Source organism: Saimiri boliviensis, chromosome 1 (assembly GCF_048565385.1).
Source record: "Saimiri boliviensis isolate mSaiBol1 chromosome 1, mSaiBol1.pri, whole genome shotgun sequence".
Taxonomy (NCBI): domain Eukaryota; kingdom Metazoa; phylum Chordata; class Mammalia; order Primates; family Cebidae; genus Saimiri; species Saimiri boliviensis.
In genome coordinates this window covers 270,160,706-270,179,880 of record NC_133449.1, presented here as the reverse complement: position 1 = coordinate 270,179,880, position 19,175 = coordinate 270,160,706, and the positions used below count along the sequence as shown (strand labels likewise).

Here is a 19,175-nt window from a genome sequence, read left to right as displayed (position 1 = left end):
AGACTCCATCTCAAAAAAAAAAAAAAAATTTCAGTGTCGGCTTGGTGAGGTGACTCATGCCTGTAATCCCAGCACTTTGGGAGGCCGAGGTGGGTGGATCACAAGGTCAGGAGGTCAAGATCATCCTGGCCAACATGGTAAAAGCCCGTCTCAACTAAAAATAAAAAAATTAGATGGGTGTGGTGGCACATACCTGTAGTTCCAGCCACTCAGGAGGCTGGGGTAGGAGACTCACTTGAACCTGGGAGGCAGAGGTTGCAGTAAGCCAAGATCGCACCACTGTACTCCAACTTGGGGACAGAGGGAAAATATGTCTCAAAAAAACAAAATAAAACTCAGTGTCTGTGCAGCTTTTCAGACCACTGGGTTCTGAAATGGCCCAGGTTCCAGCATTTTCTCATTTGCATGACCTTGGAAACTATCTGTGCCTCAGATTTATCTGTAAAGTGGGAATATTAGTAATATCTACTCACAGGAGATGGTGAGGATTCAATGAATTATTGCATGTATTTGGTCTAGTTTAAGCTTCTGATAAATGTTGATTGTTACTCTTGATAGCATTACTGCATTTTAAAATTTCAACTGTCTTAAAACTTCTGAGTAGCATAGGATTATTAACAGTTTAGATTTACTAGTGCTTTATCAGAAAATCAAATTTTTTTGTTTGTTTGAGTTTGGCCGGGCGTGGTGGCTCATACCTGTAATCCCAGCACTTTGGGAGGCCAAGGAGGGTGGATCACCTGAGGTCAGGGGTTAGAAACCAGCCTGACCAACAAGGTGAAACCCTGTCTCTTTAAAAATAAATAAATAAATAAATAAGAGATGAGTTCTCACTCTGTCACCCAAGCTGGAGTGCAACGGTGCAGTCTCAGCTCACTGCAACCTTGGTCTTCCCGGCTCAAGCGATTCTCCCACTTCAGCCGCCCGAGTAGCTGGGACCACAGGTGCATACCACCACACCGAGCTAATTTTTTATTTTTATTTTTGGAATTTTGGTAGAGATGGGGTCTTGCTATGTTGCCGCGGCTGGTTGTGAACTCCTGAGCTCATTATCTGCCTGCCCCGGCCTCTCAAAGTGCTGGAATTACAGGGATGAGCCACCATGCCCAACCCAGAAAGTCGATCTTTTCTCTTTTCTGATTTGTTTTAAAATGCTGTGCTTTGTTCATTGTCATCATATCGCTTCCGGTAAGATCACGCCTGGTATCCCTAATGCAGGTCAAAAGGAAAATTGCTTCACAATTTGCTTGGGAAACTTTGCTGAAAGATCTCTTGATTGATTGACTGATTGATTGAGATGGAGTTTTGCTCTTTTTGCCCAGGCTGGAGTGCAGTGGCACAATCTCAACTCACTGTAACCTCCACCTGCTAGGTTCAAGTGATTCTCCTGCCTCACCCTCTGAAGTAGCTGGGATTACAGGCTCATACCACCGTGCCCAGCTAATTTTGTATTTTTAGTAGAGATGGGGTTTCACCATGTAGGCCAGGCTGGTCTTGACCTCTGGTGATCCACCTGCCTTAGCTGCCCAAAGTCCTGGGATTACAGGTGCGAGCCACCATGCCCAGATTATTTTTGCTTATGAAGATACCTTACAACTCTATATTAATTAGCTCTAATCCTAGTATTTTAATAGTGACAAATCAGAGTGCAGAGTTTTCAAGTGGTTTGCATTTTATTTTTTGAGACAAGGAGAAGAATACGCTGATGGTAATTGATTAGCTCAACAAGCACCCTAGCACCTCACGTGCTCAGATTGCTTGTGGTTGGTGGTAACTGAAATGTGTGGCAGACAGCAGAGCAAGCCTGGGAGCACTGCCCTGGACCACTTCATTCACCGAAGATGCTCTCTGGTCCATGCCTTCCCCAGGGTCTTTTTTCTTGTTCCCAGACAACTGGCTCCATCCCTTCCCAGTGCCCCCATCAACCAGCCTGTTTTACTAGACTGTGTCTTGAAAAGCACTATTCTCTTTTTCTCAACTTCAGAAGAACATAAACGATCCCAAGACCCTGAATGGCATAGCTTGCTGTGAAGTTCTGGGCCTCTTGCTCAGAGGGACCACAAATGAAGGATGCTTGGAGAAGAGCTTGGACATGTGCAGGTCCTTTTCTTTGGCGGTCAAATGACCTTGGCTCATTTTGAAATTTGTTAGAAAATGGCTAACCCAATGTTTAAATATCTGTTACTATCCACCCTTCCTCCATTAGCCAACCAACTGTAGACACAGCAATGTAGGTGGATCAGTAGTTGGACCAGGACATTGATACGGTCATTCACTGGGGGCGACCACCCATTCATATTCTAATTCCTGTCAGCGGCAGAATGCTCAAATGGATGTTAAAAATTGACATTTCTCCTCAAGTGTAACCCCAGCAAGTAGTCACACACTGTTTTTTTTTTTTTTTAGAGAATAAAGACTAAGATTGAGAGTAACTCTAAGTTATTAAGTCTCCTAGTAGCAGGATTTGGAGAGTATCTGGCATTTTTATGAATGGTCAAATCAGTTTCAGCAAGAGGCCAACTCAGTTTGTCAGCTGGTTGGTTTTTCGTGCCTACATTTCAACTGCCTTGTCCTTCGTTTTTCTTTCCTGTGCAGCAATCTTCAGAGATTTATAAGAATTGGATAATTTTTTCCTTTCCAAGGCAGATTTTAAAATGTTTTCTTCTTAGCCTTTCTCATGATCTTCAGGATCTTATTTAGAGAAAAAAATGTTTTTTTCTGTAATTGAGAAAAAGGTACCTTCAGTGACCACACTGGTCTGTGATTTAATCACTAGATCTGATTTGGGCTCTGCTAGCCTACTTAACTTTTTCTCAGCAATACCTACCTTTAAAAGACCAGAGCCATGATGGACATTTTGGTTTATGCTTTATATGGAAATCCAATTAAGATTTTTCAAATTTGGCTAATTTGAAGACATAGATTCCTAAATTATTATTCAAATCTTTGAGGACATATCAAGATTCCATGCCATGGGGATTGTCCGTGTCTCAACATTCTGCTGTGTATAGTGCATTTGATCACTGCTTCAATAGGCATCTCTGTGAATGGATAGAAGAAAGCATGTTCAAAATTCTATGAACAGAATGTTTTCTTTTTCTTGCTTTTCCAGAGTTGGCTATAGCTTTTATCCTCATTTGCAGAGATCAAAATCTGATCTGCAGGAACCCTATTTTGATTGGCTGTCAGGCTTTCATAGCTCTGTAACTAAATACCAATGTATGAAATGGTTATTGTTCCCTGGAGTGGTGGGCCTGGGCCAGAACACATTCTTTGTGATTTCAAGGGGGCTAAATGGAAGCTGTAAATGGCCTGGCAGCCAAGTTGGGTAAACATGAGCTCTTACAACCTCAGACACAAGAGTAGAAAGGTAGCTTACTTTTTTTTTCTTCTTTCTTTCTTTTTTTTTTTTTTTTCTTTTTTTTTTTTTTTTTTTTTTGAGATCTTTTCACTCTCGTTACCCAGGCTGGAGTGCAGTGACGCAATCTCGGCTCACTGCAACCTTCACCTCCTGGGTACAAGCGATTCTCCTGCCTCAGCCTCCTGAGTAGCTGGGATTGCAGACATGTGCCACCACACCAGGCTAACTTTTGTATTTTTAATAGAGACAGAGTTTCACCATGTTGGCGGCCGGCCTGGTCTCGAACTCCTGACCTCAGGTGATCTGCCCACCTCAGCCTCTGGGATTACAGGCATGAGCCACCGCACCTGACCGTTATCTATATAGTTGGAATAACACACTGAAAAGATGGATCAGTGCATATCTTCAGCAATGAACAGTGCATTTGTTTAGAGCATGTTGCTGCATGGGCTGAACCCGCAGGCTGGTAGCGACTCCAAGCTGTGGTTGGGTTTGCTAGTGCCAAGTTGTTTATGTGCCTCCCCTGGGCCCCTTCCTTCCCTGCCGCTCCTTCTTCCTCCCAGCCTGCTGAGCTTGCCACCCCGACTCCCTTCCTCTCTCCTCTCCACTGAGGTTCTGCCAACTGGAGAAATTCCTCCCCTTGCCCTTCCACCTTTCTGAGAACTGTGGGTTGGCAAGGGACCAGAAAACTCCCCGACAGAAACTGCTTTTGTGAAGGATTCTGAGATGCGTGGGCCTGCAGCCACGGCCCAGGGTGGAAGTGAGATCTTATGGGAGGACCCAGCACCTGTTGCAGGTAGAGCCAGAGGTACTTCTGCATCACATAGAGCAGGCGTCCCCAAACTACGGCCCGCGGGCTGCATGGGGCCCCCTGAGGCCATTTATCCGGCCCCCCGCTGTACTTCAGGAAGGGACACCTCTTTCATTGGTGGTCAGTGAGAGGAGCACAGTATGTGGCGGCCCTCCAGCGGTCTGAGGGACAGTGAACTGGCCCCCTGTGTAAAAAGTCTGGGGACGCCTGGGGTAGATTCTACACTTGCCTCTTTGTTTTTATTTTGAGTCTCATTCTGTCGCCCAAGCTGGAATGCAGCAGCGTGGTCTCTGCTCACTGTAACCTCTGCCTCCAGGTTCAAGTGATTCTTGTGCCTCAGCCTCCTGAGTAGCTGGGAGTACCACACCTGGCTAATTTATTGTTCGACCATATTGGCCAGGCTGGTCTTGAACTCCTGACCTCAGGTGATCCTCCCGCCTCGGCCTCCCAAAGTGCTGGGATAGCAGGTGTGAGCCACCACATCCGGCCTCTGTACTATCTCTTGAATGCTGCCTGGGTGCCAGAACCAGTGCCAGGCTGTGCCTTGTGCCTACTTGAGCTGGCCTATTCCTTCTGTGCCTGCTTCCTTGATGTTTTCTATGGGCTGGGCTCATTCTTACTGTGGGTTTCTGTATATTGACCTCTTGGATGAGTTTTGAAAATCTTACAATGTGGTGGATATTTTTAAGTACACACTTGGTAGGCTCTAGGAGGAAAGGCAGATTTGACACACACATACACACAAAATCGATATGTAGTGTGAATGGAGAGGCAGTGGCAGAGTGGGAATTCTGTGAGGAAACTGACTCTTGCTTCAGAAATGCTTGGAGCACTTGTGGTGTCCTGGGACGCCCTCTCTGGAAGGACTTCGCTGTCGCTGGAGAGACCACGTTCGGAGCCTGAGAGCAGTGTGCACTGTCACCCACAGGCCTGATTTGGTTTCATTTTGCTTTTTGAGACAGAGAAAGTAGCATTGAGGATGGAGGAGGGCTAGGAGGGGGCAGCTTTTCCAGTTGGAACCATTTTTACAGCAGAGGAGTGCCATTCCTGAGATCTCCAGAGCCGGCTTCCTCCTCTCACTGTCCTGTCAATTATCCATTGTTCTGTTGGCACAATGGGGCTGATTTTTTCCATAGGAATCTGACTAAATTTTGCGTAGCTGTACAGAGAGCTGCCAGTTAGGGGGACAGAGTCAAGAATGACACAGGCTCAAATGCTGAGGGTTGCCTGTGCTTGGATTGTGTCTCAGAACTGCCCTACGCTTTGCTTTCAGTCATCATCAGTTTTATATGGTTAAGAAATAAAAACCGCACTTTTTCTAAAGGAAAAATAAAATGGATTGGTTTATGGGAGGGACAGTCACACATAGCTTTGAAAGGCTGCTTAGCTGGAGAGGGAGTGGGAGTCTTCAGCATTGTTAACTACAGCACACAGTGGATGTTTGGGCACATCAGAGGGATACGACCCTGTTGTTCGAGTCTGAGTTCCAGGGTGCAGCTGTTTTGGGCCATTTACAGCAGTGGAATTTGGATGGCACAGATATTGCCCATAGAAGCTCACTCTTTTTCTTCCCCTCCCCTCCCCTCCCCTCCCCTCCCCTCCCTTCCCCTCCCCTCCTCTCCCTCCCCCTGCTCCCTCCCTTCCCTTTTTTTTTTTTTTTTTTTTTTTGAGATGGAGCCTCACTCTGTCACCCAGGCTGAGTGCAGTGCCATGATCTCAGCTCACTGCAACCTCTGCCTCCTGGGTTCAAGTAATTTTCCTGCCTCAGCCTCCTGAGTAGCTGGGATTACAGGCATGTGCCACCACACCCAGCTACTTTTTTTTTTTTTTTTTTTTTGAGACACAGTTTCGCTCTTGTTGCCCAGGTTGGTATATAATGACACGATCTCGGCTCACCACAAGCTCCACCTCCTGGATTCAAGCAATTCTCCTGCCTCAGCCTCCCGGGTAGCTGGGATTACAGGCATGTGCCACCATGCCTGGCTAATTCTGTATTTTTAGTAGAGACAGGGTTTCTCCATGTTGGTCAGGCTGGTCTTGAACTCCCGACCTCAGGTGATCTGCCTACCTCGGCCTCCCAGAGTGCTTGGATTACAGGTGTAAGCCACCATGCCCAGCCCGCAAATTTTTGTATTTTTAGTAGAGATGGGTTTCGCCCTGTTGGCCAGGCTGTTCTCAAACTCCTGCCCTCATGTGATCCACCCTCCTACGCCTCTCAAAGTGCTGAGATTACAGGTGTAAGCCACTGTACCTGGCCCCATGGAAGCTTTTGTAAAAAGAAAATGGAATAAGATTGATCAGGGCTATGTACTCGGAGTTGTGAGGCAGTGACGTCTTTGTAGGCTTGGCTGTCAGTTTGGTGGTTTATACTCTACAAGGCACATGAAATTATTTGGGGGAGAGAGGAGAATGTGTGCTTTCCTAACTGTTACCAGTCTTAAACACAGAGGGTAGTGAATAACAGCTGTTGAGAATATAGTTTTTCTTAACCCTAAATCATTCCCTGAGAGAAGTCCATAAACTTGACTGATTTTAACGGCCTGTGAGTTGGAAATATTTATGAGAAATGCTGTGAGGGATGGGAAGTTAGTCTGGGATGATACGCACAGGGTGGAGGAGCTGGCCATCATCAGAGTGGTCCCATTCGATAATGGAAAAACATGTTGGACGGAATGGAAATGTTCCCAGTCAAGATACCCTCATGCCCAGGGCCAGGAAAAACTTTAGACCAACCTCCGTCGGCGTCAGTTTCTCCTTCCTCAGTTTCTCCACACTCCTTCCTGTGTCCCCCGATCACGTAGATTTTGCGAGTTGTTCTGTTGTTTGTCTTTGAAAAGATTGATTTATACATTTGTACAGAAAATCCCAGAGCCTTTTCCTCTTAATGCTATAAAGTTGCCATTTAATGAGGCGTTTGGAAGGCCACCCAGCCACTTGAAATCTGAAGTGTCATGCTGAGGGATTGTTACCAAGAAGTATTTATGTTGGAGTCAAGGTTTTAGCTCTCTTTTGGCAATTGATTAATTTACTGTGAGAGCCAATAAATCCTTGGACAGATGAGGAACAGATTGGAGGGGAGGAGCTTCTGTTTCGGCCTTTTCTTTTGGAATGTTTATAACACTTGGCCGGGGGGACAACTGTGTCCTTTTGTTTTATTAAATAGTTCAAGTTGGCCATTTTCTGGTGCTGTTCAGAAAAGCCTGTCAGGCGGATGGGAGGGAAGTGACTGGGTCGTCCTGGTCCCTGGCTTCACACAGACCTCATGCTCCTGTTGAGAAAATGGCTTGAAATGCGTTTTCTTAAAAGTGGGACTATGTAAATAATAGATGAGGTCTGAAAGGGCCATTGGAGTATAAAGGCAATAGGAGCCTTGGGGGAAAAGCTCCTTACTCACCAACAGTAGTTTTAAGTGTGGGAGGAAACACGATGCCACTTTCTAGAATTTGGAAGTGGGCCTGGTGGTGGCCCTACTATGTCCGAGTAAGGGACTCCTCTCCTTGGAGGCATAAAGACACGTGGGGACCAGGTGCACTGGCCCACGCTTGTAATCCCAACACTTTGGGAGGCTGAGGTGGACAGAAGGGTTGAGGTCAGGAGTTTGAGACCAGCTTGGCCAACATGATAAAATCCTGTCTCTACTAAAAATACAAAAATTAGCCAGGCATACCCTGTCATCTCAGCTGATCAGGAGACTGAGGCAGGAGAATCGCTTGGACCCAGGAGGCAGAGTTGTAGTGAGCCCAGGTCGCTCCACTGCGTTCCAGCCTGGGCGACAGAGACTGTTCCCCTCCAAAAACAAAAACAAAAACTCCAAAACCAAACCACATAGGAAGCATTGCCCTCCTGAGCATTGACAAGGCTGGGGTGTCCTTTTGTGCGTGTGTGGAGACACCAAGAGAAGCTGTGGGGCAGTGTTGTCCATTAGAATTTAGCGGGGATGTCACGTTACATGAGGTAGCCAAACGGCAGCCACTGGCCGTGTGCAGAACGTGACGCGCCTGACCCAGGAATTGAATGTTTCATTTTAATTAGGTTTAAGTAGCAGCATGTGGTGAGTGGGTATGCTGTTGGACAGTGCAGTGCTGTGGGGCCTTTCTTAATGCTTTTGCAAAATGATTCTATTAACCCCCTTTGATTTTTCACAGCCTGCTCACAGGGGATGGAGGTTAGGTAGAGGGTCGGTTCCCGGTAGGGAAAAATGAAGAAACCAAATGAATGGCTCAGATCATGGACTAGTAAAAACAGCCAAGCCGGGCCTAAAGCCAGGGCCCCTTCTTCCCCGACTCACACCCCCTCCAGCCCCTCAGAACCCAGCTTTAGATGTTAATTACTAGTACTGCTTAGCAGGGTACCCCAACCACAAAGGGAAGGCTGGCTTAACATCTGGAATCTTGGCTGTGAGCTGTGTATTTAATCTTCTCCTTTTAAATCAAACAGGCTTAATGAGCGGCGAGAGTTGGGAAGTCCCTGTGGGCCCCTAAATCCAAGGAGGAGTTTCTCTGGAACCAGAGGAAACAGGCCAGACAGGTGGAGTACCAGTAACTCCCCTCCCGCCTGGTCGCCTGTGCTTGCCCCTGTCTGTGGCAATTAGACGCGGGGAAGAAGGACCTGTGGAGACTCGTGGTCCTAGTCTCCTATCCTTCCTATGCTATAAAAAGGCCAGACCCCAGGACAAATGGCATCTACTTGAATGATTCCAATGCTATCAGTGCGTCTGGCAGCCATATATTAACATGCCCCTTGCTGCACCATATCAACCAGAGTCCTGAGCCGAGTGCCTTCATTGACTCCAGCCCCATCCTCACCTTCTCTCATTCTTGATGTTCCCTCTCATCCTGGAGGGGTTTTTCCTTTTTTTTTTTTTTTTTTTTTTTTTTTTTTTGAGACGGAGTCTCATTCTGTTGCCCAGGCTGGAGTGCAATGGTGGTGCAGTCTTGGCTCACTGCCACCTCTGCCTCCCAGATTCAAGCGATTCTCCTGCCTCAGCCTCCCAAGTAGCTGGGAATACAGACATGTGCCACTATGCCCGGCTAATTTTTGTATTTTTATTTTTATTGATTGATTAATTGAGATGGAGTTTGGATTTTGTTGCGCAGGCTGAGTACAGTGGCATGATCTCAGCTCACTGCAACCTCCACCTCCCAGGTTCAAGCAATTCTCCTGCCTCAGCCTCCCAAGTAGCTGGGCTTACAGGCATGTACCACCACACCTAGCTAACTTTGTATTTAGTATAGACAGAGTTTCACCACGTTGGCCAGCTGCTCTCAAACTCCTGACCTCATGCGATCTACCCATCTGGGCTTCCCAAAGTGCTGGGATTACAGGAGTAAGCCAGCATGCCTGGTGGTTTTCCCTTTTTTTTTTTTTTTGAGATGGATTTTTTTTCTTGTTGTTGCCCAGGCTAGAGGGCAATGGTGCCATCTTGGCTTACTGCAAGCTCCACCTCCTGGGTTCAAGCGATTCTCCTGCCTCAGCCTCTTAAGTAGCTGGGATTACAGTCACGGGCCACCATGCCCAACTAATTTTGCATTTTTAGTAGAGACGGGTTTCTCCGTGTTGGTCAGGCTGGTCTTAAACTGTCAACCTCAGGTGATCCACCTGCCATGGCCTCTCAAAGTGGTGAGTTTACAGGCGTGAACCACCATGCCCGGCCAGTTTTTCTATTTCTAAGGGCACTGGAGAGGAGTTGGCATCGTGGGCAGGGTACTGAGCCACTGAGGCAGGGAGATCCAGGTTAGAATGGTGAACACTCACCAACACTGTCAATCCCAGCAGAGCCTTCATTTGCTCCCAATACATTTTTGCCATTGCCAGCCTCATCCCATGCCCAAACCGTGCCAGTGTGCCCAGCGGAGCCAAGGAGAGGCAAGACTGATACTGTTATCAAAGGGTTAATGAGTCATTAGAAGGGAAATCTGCTGTGACAAATCCAAGCCACCAGTCGTGGCTGCTTTTTGGTTTTTTTTTGGAGACAGGGTCTCACGCTTTTGCCCAGTGTGGAACACAGTGGTGCCATCGCAGCTCATTGCAGCTTCAGCCTCCCAGGCTCTGCCGGTCCTTCCGCCTCACCTCCTGAGTAGCCATGACTGCAAGTGTGCACCACCATGCCTGGCTAACCGTTTACATTTTGTGTCGATGCGGGGGTCTCGTTAAACATGGCCCAAGCTGGCCTTGAACTCCTGGGTTCAAGCATTTCTCCCACCTTGGCCTCCCAAACTGCTGAGATTACAGGCGTGCTCTGCTCACCAGCAGTAACCACAGCAGATCATGGAACAAGATCTTATAAACAACAAGGGCCCAGATTTATTTACTATTTACTGATAGGGAGGTCACCGGATTTAGTGTTCACACCGGGCACTTCTGAGAGCAAAACAGGATTTAGTGTTCACACCGGGCACTTCTGAGAGCAAAAGAGAACACTGATAATTACGCTGGAATAATCAGTTTAAACCAGGATGATCCAAGAACAGCAGGGCGGGTTGGGCATCTACTGTGTGTCAGGCTGTGCCTGAGTTTGGCGTACACAGGCGTAGTGGGCCTGGTTTCTTTTTGAGGGGCATGGAGGAGTCTTGCCCTGTCACCCAGGCTGGAGTACAGTGGTGGGACCACAGCTCTCTGCAGCCTCGACATCCCAGACTTGAGTGATTCTCCCACCTCATCCTCCCAGCTAGCTAGGTCCACAGGTGTGCACCACCACACCGGTTAATTTTTTTGTGTTTTTCTGTAGGGATAAGGGGGTCTCACTCTGTTGCTAAGGCTGGTTTTGAACTTCTGGACTCCAGCGATCCTCCTGGGTGTGTAGACACAGGCAGCGCTACAGTGTGGGTGCTGAAACAGGTATGAACAAAGTATGGAGTGGGAGGAGCAATGGAGAGGGCACGGGAGGGCTTTTCTAGAGGGAGGCAGACAAAAACTAAGCTTTGCTTTTTCCTGTCATGGCGTATTTCTCCAAGAAAGTATATTTTTTGGATAATCTTGAAACTATTCAACTTACATTCACTGACTGGGGCCTTTCGCCCTTGCCCTTGTGAGGGTTGCTTGTGTTGGCCTTGGCCTTGAGTTAGGTCGTGGTAAAGGCCACAGGTAGCAATCATCCTTGAGACCATCCTGGCCCCACATTACTGCTTAGCCCGCCACTGATTGCGGTATTCATTAAAAAACAAAACCTGGTTGGGCGCCGTGCCTCAGGCCTGTAATCCCAACACTTTGGGAGGCCAAGACTGGAGGATTGCTTGACCCCAGGAGTTTAAGACCAGCCTAGGCAACATGGTGAAACCCTGTCTCTACAAAAAACAAAAATTAGCCATGCATGGTGGTGCACACCTGTAGTCCCAGCTACTCAGGAGGGCGGAGGCAGGAGAATCACTTGAACCTGGGAGGCGGAGGTTACAGTGAGCCGAGATCGTGCCACTGCATTCCAGCCTGGGTGACAGAGTGAGACTCTGTCTCAAAACAAAATGACAAAAAACTTAAATGTGTGGATAATGAATGAATGTCCATGAGTATAGAGAGACTTTCCAGAAGAGTAAATGTAGTGATGAGCCATGTCTAAGTCTGTCTTAACGTGTAAATCACGTCGTGTAGGCTCTTACCCTATTCTTCTTATACTGGGGACTGTTCAGTTTCTCAGCAGGGAGTGTGTGTGTGTGTGTGTGTGTGTGTGCATGCTACAGTTACTAAAAATTTCAGACTAGTAAGAAAAAATTGGCTTAGGCATTTGTTAGCATGAAGTTGTATAAAAATTCCTGGGTTTAGTCTGCTGTCGGCATATTGCTTTTATTTATTTTTATTTTTATTTTTTAGGTGCAGTTTTGCTCTTGTCACCCAGACTGGAGTGCAGTGGTGGTGCAATCTCAGTTCACTGCAACCTCCGCCTCCCAGGTTCAAGAGATTCTCCTGCCTCAGCCTCCCAAGGAGCTGGGATTACAGGCAGGCGACACCATGCCTGGCTAATTTTTTTTTTTATTTTTTATTTTTTATTTTTAGTAGAGACGGGGTTTCATCATGTCGACCAGGCTGGTCTCTAACTCCTAACCTCAGATGATCCACCTGCCTCGGCCTCCCAGAGTGCTGGGATTACAGGAGTGAGCCACCGCATGCAGCCAGCACATTGCATTTTAAAGAGTGCTTTATATGAGTAGAGTTTGCACTGAAGTTTCGACCAAAAGAAATTTAGTCCTTAGGCCTGGCACGGTGGCTCACACCTGTAATTCCAGCACTTTGGGAGGCCAAGGCGGGTGCATCATCTGAGGTCAGGAGTTCGAGACCATCCTGTCCAAGATGGTAAAACCCCGTCTCTACTAAAAATACAAAAAGTTAGCTGGGCGTGGTGGTGGGCACTTGTAATCCCAGCTACTCGGAGGCTGAGACGGGAGAATTGCTTGAACCCAAGAGGCAGAGGTTGTAGTGAGCCAAGATGGTGCCAATGCATTCCAGCCTGGGTTACAGAGCAAGGCTTCATCTCAAAACAAAACAAAACAGAAAGAAATGTAGTCTTCAGCCTTTCATTCCCCTAAGCTCTGGCCTCAGCTGCAGCAGCGTCTGGCCTACTCTTGAATGGACTGGAAGCCAGGCACGGTGGGGTGTAGGATTTCAACGGTGGTCTCAGTCCAGATTTTCCTGCTGTGGGCTGAGTGACATCAAGGAGATTGGGCCGTTCTTGATGTTTTTTCCCTTCCCAGCTTTTATGCATTGCACTAATAGGATCAGAATTATTTTAAAAAATGATCTTTAAAGGGAAAATTCTCCTCAATCCCACCACCCAGTACATTTCGACTGTATTTTGCTTTTCCAGGCACTTCCAGACCCCTGTCTGCGTGCACACTCAGAATAACATGGTTATAATTATGGTGTATCCTGACTTCATTTTACTCTGGTTTTTCTATGGTCTGAAATTAAGTTTGGGGTGAGCTGGTATGGCCTGAGGATTGAAAGATAATGTCCTAAGTATGGCTCTATCCTCAGCCCAATGAATCCCTAACGCTGCTTGAGGGAAATACCCCAGAAGGTAAACCAAAAGGTTACTCAGGTGCTAGAAAGTTATTCTGGAGTTCATTACCTCATTTCCTCAGTCTTGTCCCAATCTTGCCCTTTCTTCTTTTCTTTTTTATTTCTTTTTTCCTTTTTTTGAGAGGGAGTGTCACCCTGTCACCCAGGCTGGAGTGCAGTGGGGTGATCTTGGCTCCCTGCAACCTCCGCTTCCCAGGTTCAAACGATTCCTCAGCCTCCCAAGTAGCTGGGATTACAGGCAGGCACCACCATGCCCAACTACCTTTTATATTTTTTAGTGGAGATGGGGTTTTACCATGTTGGCCAGGCTGGTCTTGAACTCCTGACCTCTTGATCTGCCCGTCTCTGCCTCCCAAAGTGCTGGGATTACAGGCGTGAGCCACCGCGCCCAGCCTCCCTTTCCTTCTTTTGTCAAGTGCAGTGGGCTGAACATTTCTGTCCCCCTAAAATCCATATATTGAAATCCTAACCCTGAAGGTTGAAGGTCTCAGGAGGTGGGGCCTCTGGGAGGTGGTGAGGTTGGAGGGTGGAGCTCTCATGAATGGGATGGGTGCCATTAGGAAAGAGGCCTGAGAAAGACTTCTTATAGCCTCTGCCTTGTGAGGACACACCGGAACACAGTCATCTGTGAATGGCCTCTCACCAGGTTCCACCAGTACCTTGATCTTGGCCTTTCTGGCCCCAGAACTGTGAGAAAGAAATTTCTACTGTTCATAAGCCACCCAGTCTATGGTATTTTGTGATAGCAGCCCAGATGGAAGAAGCTACCAAGATACTTTTAGCTCACTGACATGTCTTCTGTTGGGATTTGTCAGAAAGACGATCATCTCATTTGGCTGAGCCGATAGAGTGACTTTAAATTCTGCCCGGAGCCTTACATGAACATATTGTAAATCCCCTTCCTCTTTTTTCTCACTCAGCCACAAAACACACTTACCTCCCTCACGCAGGCGCCTCTACCTTTTCCCTTCCTCACTCTGTCTGCTCCCACCCTCTCTAAAGACGGTGTTACTGTGTTGATGCCTGCGCTGGGAAGCCTTTCCTACCCTCTTCCTTTCTTCATGGCTGTGGATAGTAGCGGGGCCATGTTCCAGCGTCTGTCGGGGAACTGGCTTTATTAAGCACCAGTGCTGTGCTTAATACATTCTCACCGTAACCCCCCAGCCACACTGTACAATAGCGATTTGTTCCATTTTGCTCATGTGGAGGCTGCAGGTTGGAATTTTAAGAATTGTGCACAAGGACACAGACTCGGGAACACTAGGATCCAGAGCTGGTTGACGTCAGAGCCTGGCATTTCCCATTGGACCATGCTTTGCATCTGAGCCTCTCTGACAGCTCCCAGGTATTGTGACGGAAAGGTAAAAAATAAATACGCTACTCTAGGCGTACACCTTTGGGGCTGGAGACTTGAGAGTCCACGTCAGCTGGTTTCTTGGAGGTGACTGTTGGCAGAGTTAGCTCATCCTAGTGACTTCATTGCCTCATCAGATTCCTGCATGATACTCTCACACACGTGTGTGTGTGCGCACGCACACGTGTGTGTGTGTGTGTGTGTGTGTGTGAGAAATATCCACCTACCTAGGGTCTCAGCTCAGTGCCCAAGTTTTAAGCTCATTTATCTCAGTAGTGTTTTAAACCTTGGACTTTACCTAGCTTCTTTCCCCAGATAGAATTCATCTGCTCAGAAAAAGTTTAGTGAACTGCTGCTACATGCCAGGCCGTGTGCTGAGGGCTGGATATTAAATCCAGAGAAACCATTAAATAAAGTTTTGTTTCTCACACAAGGATTTCTGAGCCTTTAGAAATGCATAAGAATTTTTAAAATTGTGTTTGTTACAATAATATTTTACTGGCTGGACATGGTGGCTCATGCCTGTAATCACAGGACTTCGGGAGGCCAAGGTACGCAGATTGCTTGAGCTCTGGTGTTTGAGGCCAGCCTTGGCAACATACTGAGATCCTGTATCCTCAAAAATATTTAAAAATGAGCCAGCCATGGTGGTGTGCACCTGTAGTTCCAGCAACTTGGGAGGCTGAGGTGGGAGGATTGCTTGAGCCTGGGAGGTCAAGGCTGCAGAGAGCCATGATTGTGCCGTTGCACTCTAGCCTAAGTGACAGAGACCGTGTCTCCAAAAAAAAAAAAAAAAAAAAAAAGTTACAAAGAAAGCTGCTTTTATAGCAATACTTTATAGCTGAAAGACAGAGCAATAAAATCATATTTTATTTTAAAGACGGAGTTTCCCTCTTGTTGTCCAGGTTGGAGTGCAATGGTGCGATCTCGGCTCACTGCAACCTCTGCCTCCTGAGTTCGAGCTATTCTCCTGCCTTAGCCTCACGAGTAGCTGGGATTACAGGCATGCACCACCACGCCTGGCTGACTTTGTATTTTTAGTAGAGACAGGATTTCTCTGTGTTAGTCATTGGTCAGGCTGGTCTTGAACTCTGAACCTCAGGTGATCTGCCTGCCTTGGCCTCCCAAAGTGCTGGGATTACAGGCGTGAGCCACCGCACCCAGCTAGTATTTTATTTTCTTAAATCAATGTTACTTAAACGAGATCTCTGGATATAGGGTGGGGATCTGGTGAGGTTTTTCCTTTAAACTCGGCCTATACATTACTCATGTGAAAAATCCAAGGTTAAACTATTTTTTCCCTTCTGCAGGTACATATTTTAAAATATTTTTTGAATTAGCACCAACACTGTACGAACTTGAACGTTGAAGTCTAGGGCACCAGGACTGTGTCAGGCCAATGGGGAAGATATTCCTGGCAAGGTAAACTTTGAGTTTCTCTTACTACAGTGCGAAAATTGTGTTCCTGCTTCCGGAGTCTGTGGGCAGCCTAAACTGCTTTTCATCTTGTCTGTGGAACTTTCCTAGCCAGCCAGTATGATCCGTGTCCTCAGCCCTCGGAGTGTTGTACACACCTCTGTTATTCTGTGTCGTCCTGATGTTCACATGTAAGTCGCAGGTGCTGTGTGTTCGGAAGAATCGCTGGCTGAAGTTGCACTTCAGATCCCAACGGTCACTGACGTGGAATCTCTATGTTCTCCAGCATTACTGAGTGCCTTCTATTGATGTGAAAATGTTCTCTTTTTCTGGAGATAGGGCAGAAAAAGAAGTAGCATGCAGGCCGGGTATGGTGGCTCATGCCTGTAATCCCAGCACCTTGGGAGCCAAGGCGGATAGATCATGAGGTCAGGAGTTCCAGACCAACCTGGCCAAGATAGTGAAACCCCGTCTCTACTAAAAATACAAAAATTAGTTGGGTGTGGTCATGGGTGCCTGTAATCACAGCTACTTGGGAGGGTGAGTCAGGAGAATTGCTTGGACCCGGGAGGCGGAGGTTGCAGTGAGCCAAGATTGGGCCACAGAGCAAGACTTTGTCTCAAAAAACAAAAGAAGTAGCATGCAGAAAGTTTCCAACATCCAACGAATCAATCTAGTTAAGTATAGAAGAGACACATATGAAACAGGAAAATGCAGATGATAAAAGGTCTCATTTTGTTTGACTGTTGGTTTTTTTGGTGTGTGTTTTTTATTTTATTTTATTTTTGAGACGGTATCTCATTCTGTTGCCCAGGCTGGGGTGCAGTGCTAAATCTCGGCTCACTGCACCCTCCACCTCCCAGATTCAAATGATTCTCCTGCCTCAGCCTCCTGAGTAGCTGGGATTACAGGTGCCTGCCACCACACCTGGCTGATTTTTTTGTGTTGTTACTTTTAGATGGGGTTTCACAGTGTTGGCCAGGCTGGTCTCAAACCCCTGACCTCAGGTGATCCACCCGCCTCCGCCTCCCAAAGTGCTGGGATTATAGGCATGAGCCACTGCCCCCAGCCAGTTCTGTGTATCTTTTCCCTCCACCTCTAGAGGGTGTACACTTATCATCTGTTTCCTCCCAGGAGTCAACTACGTTACAGGCATTTTGTTTAATGATGAACTCATACGAATCATACCCAAAGTGTAGAGTGTGGTAGTGTGACCAGGTGTCCATGTTCTTGGGCTCCCCTCACCCCAGGAATCGGAGAGAGGCCCTGGCTGCAGGGCGGGGTTACCTGCTGAGTAAATACAGGAATCAAAGGGTTTTGCAGAGAGAGATTTGTGGGGGGGAGGGGTGGGGGCGGGGTGGGGGAGAGGTGGGGGAGGGGTGAGGGGAAGGGGGAGGGGAGGGGGAGGGGGAGGGGTGGAGAGGAGGTGGGGGAGGGGGAGGGGGGAGGGGGAGGGGGAGGGTGGGGGAGAGTGGGGGAGGGTGTGGGGGTAGGGGGAGGGTGGGGGAGGGTGTGGGGGGGAGGGGAGGGTGGGGGAGGGTGTGGGGGGAGGGGGAGGGTGGGGGAGGGTGTGGGGGGAGGGGGAGGGGAGGGTGTCGGGGGAGGGGGAGAGGGAGGTAGAGAGAGAGGTCCACACTGTTGTGAGAGAGGATCCCAGAGGGAAATCCGCGCAGGCAAGGTGCAGTGGAGTTTTAACTTTGAAGTTATTCCTGCTCCGTTTACGTTCTTGTCCAATGAGAGATCTTTCAAACTTCCTCTGGAGTCATTAATCTTTGACTTTGATATCAGATTGGTTGCTTGGGCCCACAACTGAGCCTCTCCTTCCAGGGCATTCGGCGAGCTTTCTGAACAAAGGAAGCTCACCTGGAATTTTACCTAGCCCGAGCGCGTGGGAAAGTTAGACAGAGAACTCCAGGTTCCACGGAGACGGATGGAGGCATGGCACTGGGAAGTTCTTGCCTTTGAAACCATGCCCCTTATGGACCCGGAAAGAGAAGATAGCATACTCCCTCAGTAGGATCCAGACCTGGCTTCTTCAAATGGTTGAAACATTCTTGCCTCTGTAGGATTATCTATCAGTTTATTGGTTACTGCGCGTAGCATATGGCCAATGATAAAAGTGGACATAAGACTTTAAAGCTGGGCTTCAGGACGGTAGGAAGGAGCACTGGTAAATTAGGCTCCTCGGGCAGTTGCCAGGCAGGGACTAAGGACAAGAGATGACTTACATAAAATGCTGACATGCCCAGGGCACTCCTGTTCAAGCTGTTGGTTGAAGGCGAGTGCTTTAGGGTTTTGAAGCAGAAAGCTTTTCTCAGAGCTGCTCTCCTGCTCTCCCCAAGGTTTGTTGGTGGCGGGGGGTGGTGGAATGTGTGTTGAGGAGGAGGAAAACTCCATCAGAAATGCTTAGAGGATTTTGCTGATTAATTTTCTACGAAAAGTGAGTTTCCTAAATCTTCCTGGACAAATACTTACTACTCATTGAGAAATAGTTTTTCTGGTTTTCCTGAACACTAGTGTGTTGCCAGTTTAAAAAGGGGAAGGGGAGTTGGAGGCAAGAGCTGACGTTTTTAAGAACCTTCTGTTATACTTGCCAAGCATTTTTAATATGCATTTAGGCTAATGACTATAAAAATAGGTGACTTTGGCCAGGCGCGGTGGCTCACACCTGTAATCCTAGCACTTTGGGAGGCCGAGGCGGGTGGATCACCTGAGGTCAGGAGTTTGAGACCAGCCTGGCCAACATGATGAAACCCCGTCTCTACTAAAAATACAAAAATTAGCCAGGCATGGTGGCCCATGCCTGTAATCCCAGCTACTCCGAAGGCTGAGGCATAAGAATCGCTTAAACCCAGGAGGTAGAGGTTGCAGTGAGCCAAGATCGTGCTTCTGCACTCCAGCCTGAGCGACAGAGCGAGACTCTGTCTTTAAAAAAAAAAAAAAAAAAAAAAAAAAAAAAAAAAAAAAGGTGACTTGAAGGTTCTTGATTTTGGTCTGTTTCAAATTGAAGAAGTGTATACTTCTCAATCAATTTTCAGTACCTTTGTGAGCGGACATAAATAGTGTTGGGGAGTCCACACACCTACATCTGAGGTTTTTGTTTTTGAGACGGAGTTTTGCTCTTGTCGCCCAGGCTGAAGTGCAATGGCACAATCTTGGCTCAACACAACCTCCACTGCCTGGCTTCAAGCAATTTTCCTGCCTCAGCCTCCCAAGTAGCTGGG

At 47.5% G+C, this 19,175-nt stretch overlaps 1 protein-coding gene across 9 annotated transcripts in view; it reads left to right on the top strand.

Annotated features, from left to right (window-relative positions):
* Positions 1-19,175, top strand: part of PDZD2 (PDZ domain containing 2) — a 472,221-nt gene that overhangs the window by 245,044 nt on the left and 208,002 nt on the right. The window contains exon 1 of one of the 9 annotated variants that reach the window (XM_074386837.1): positions 5,924-11,009. The exons of 7 other annotated variants lie outside the window; for them this stretch is intronic. Coding sequence is in view for 1 of the 2 variants with exons in the window: in XM_074386833.1 (XP_074242934.1) it covers positions 15,935-15,957 (23 nt within the window). In the remaining variant the exon portion in view is untranslated. One more of the 9 variants, XM_074386833.1, reaches the window with a different exon arrangement.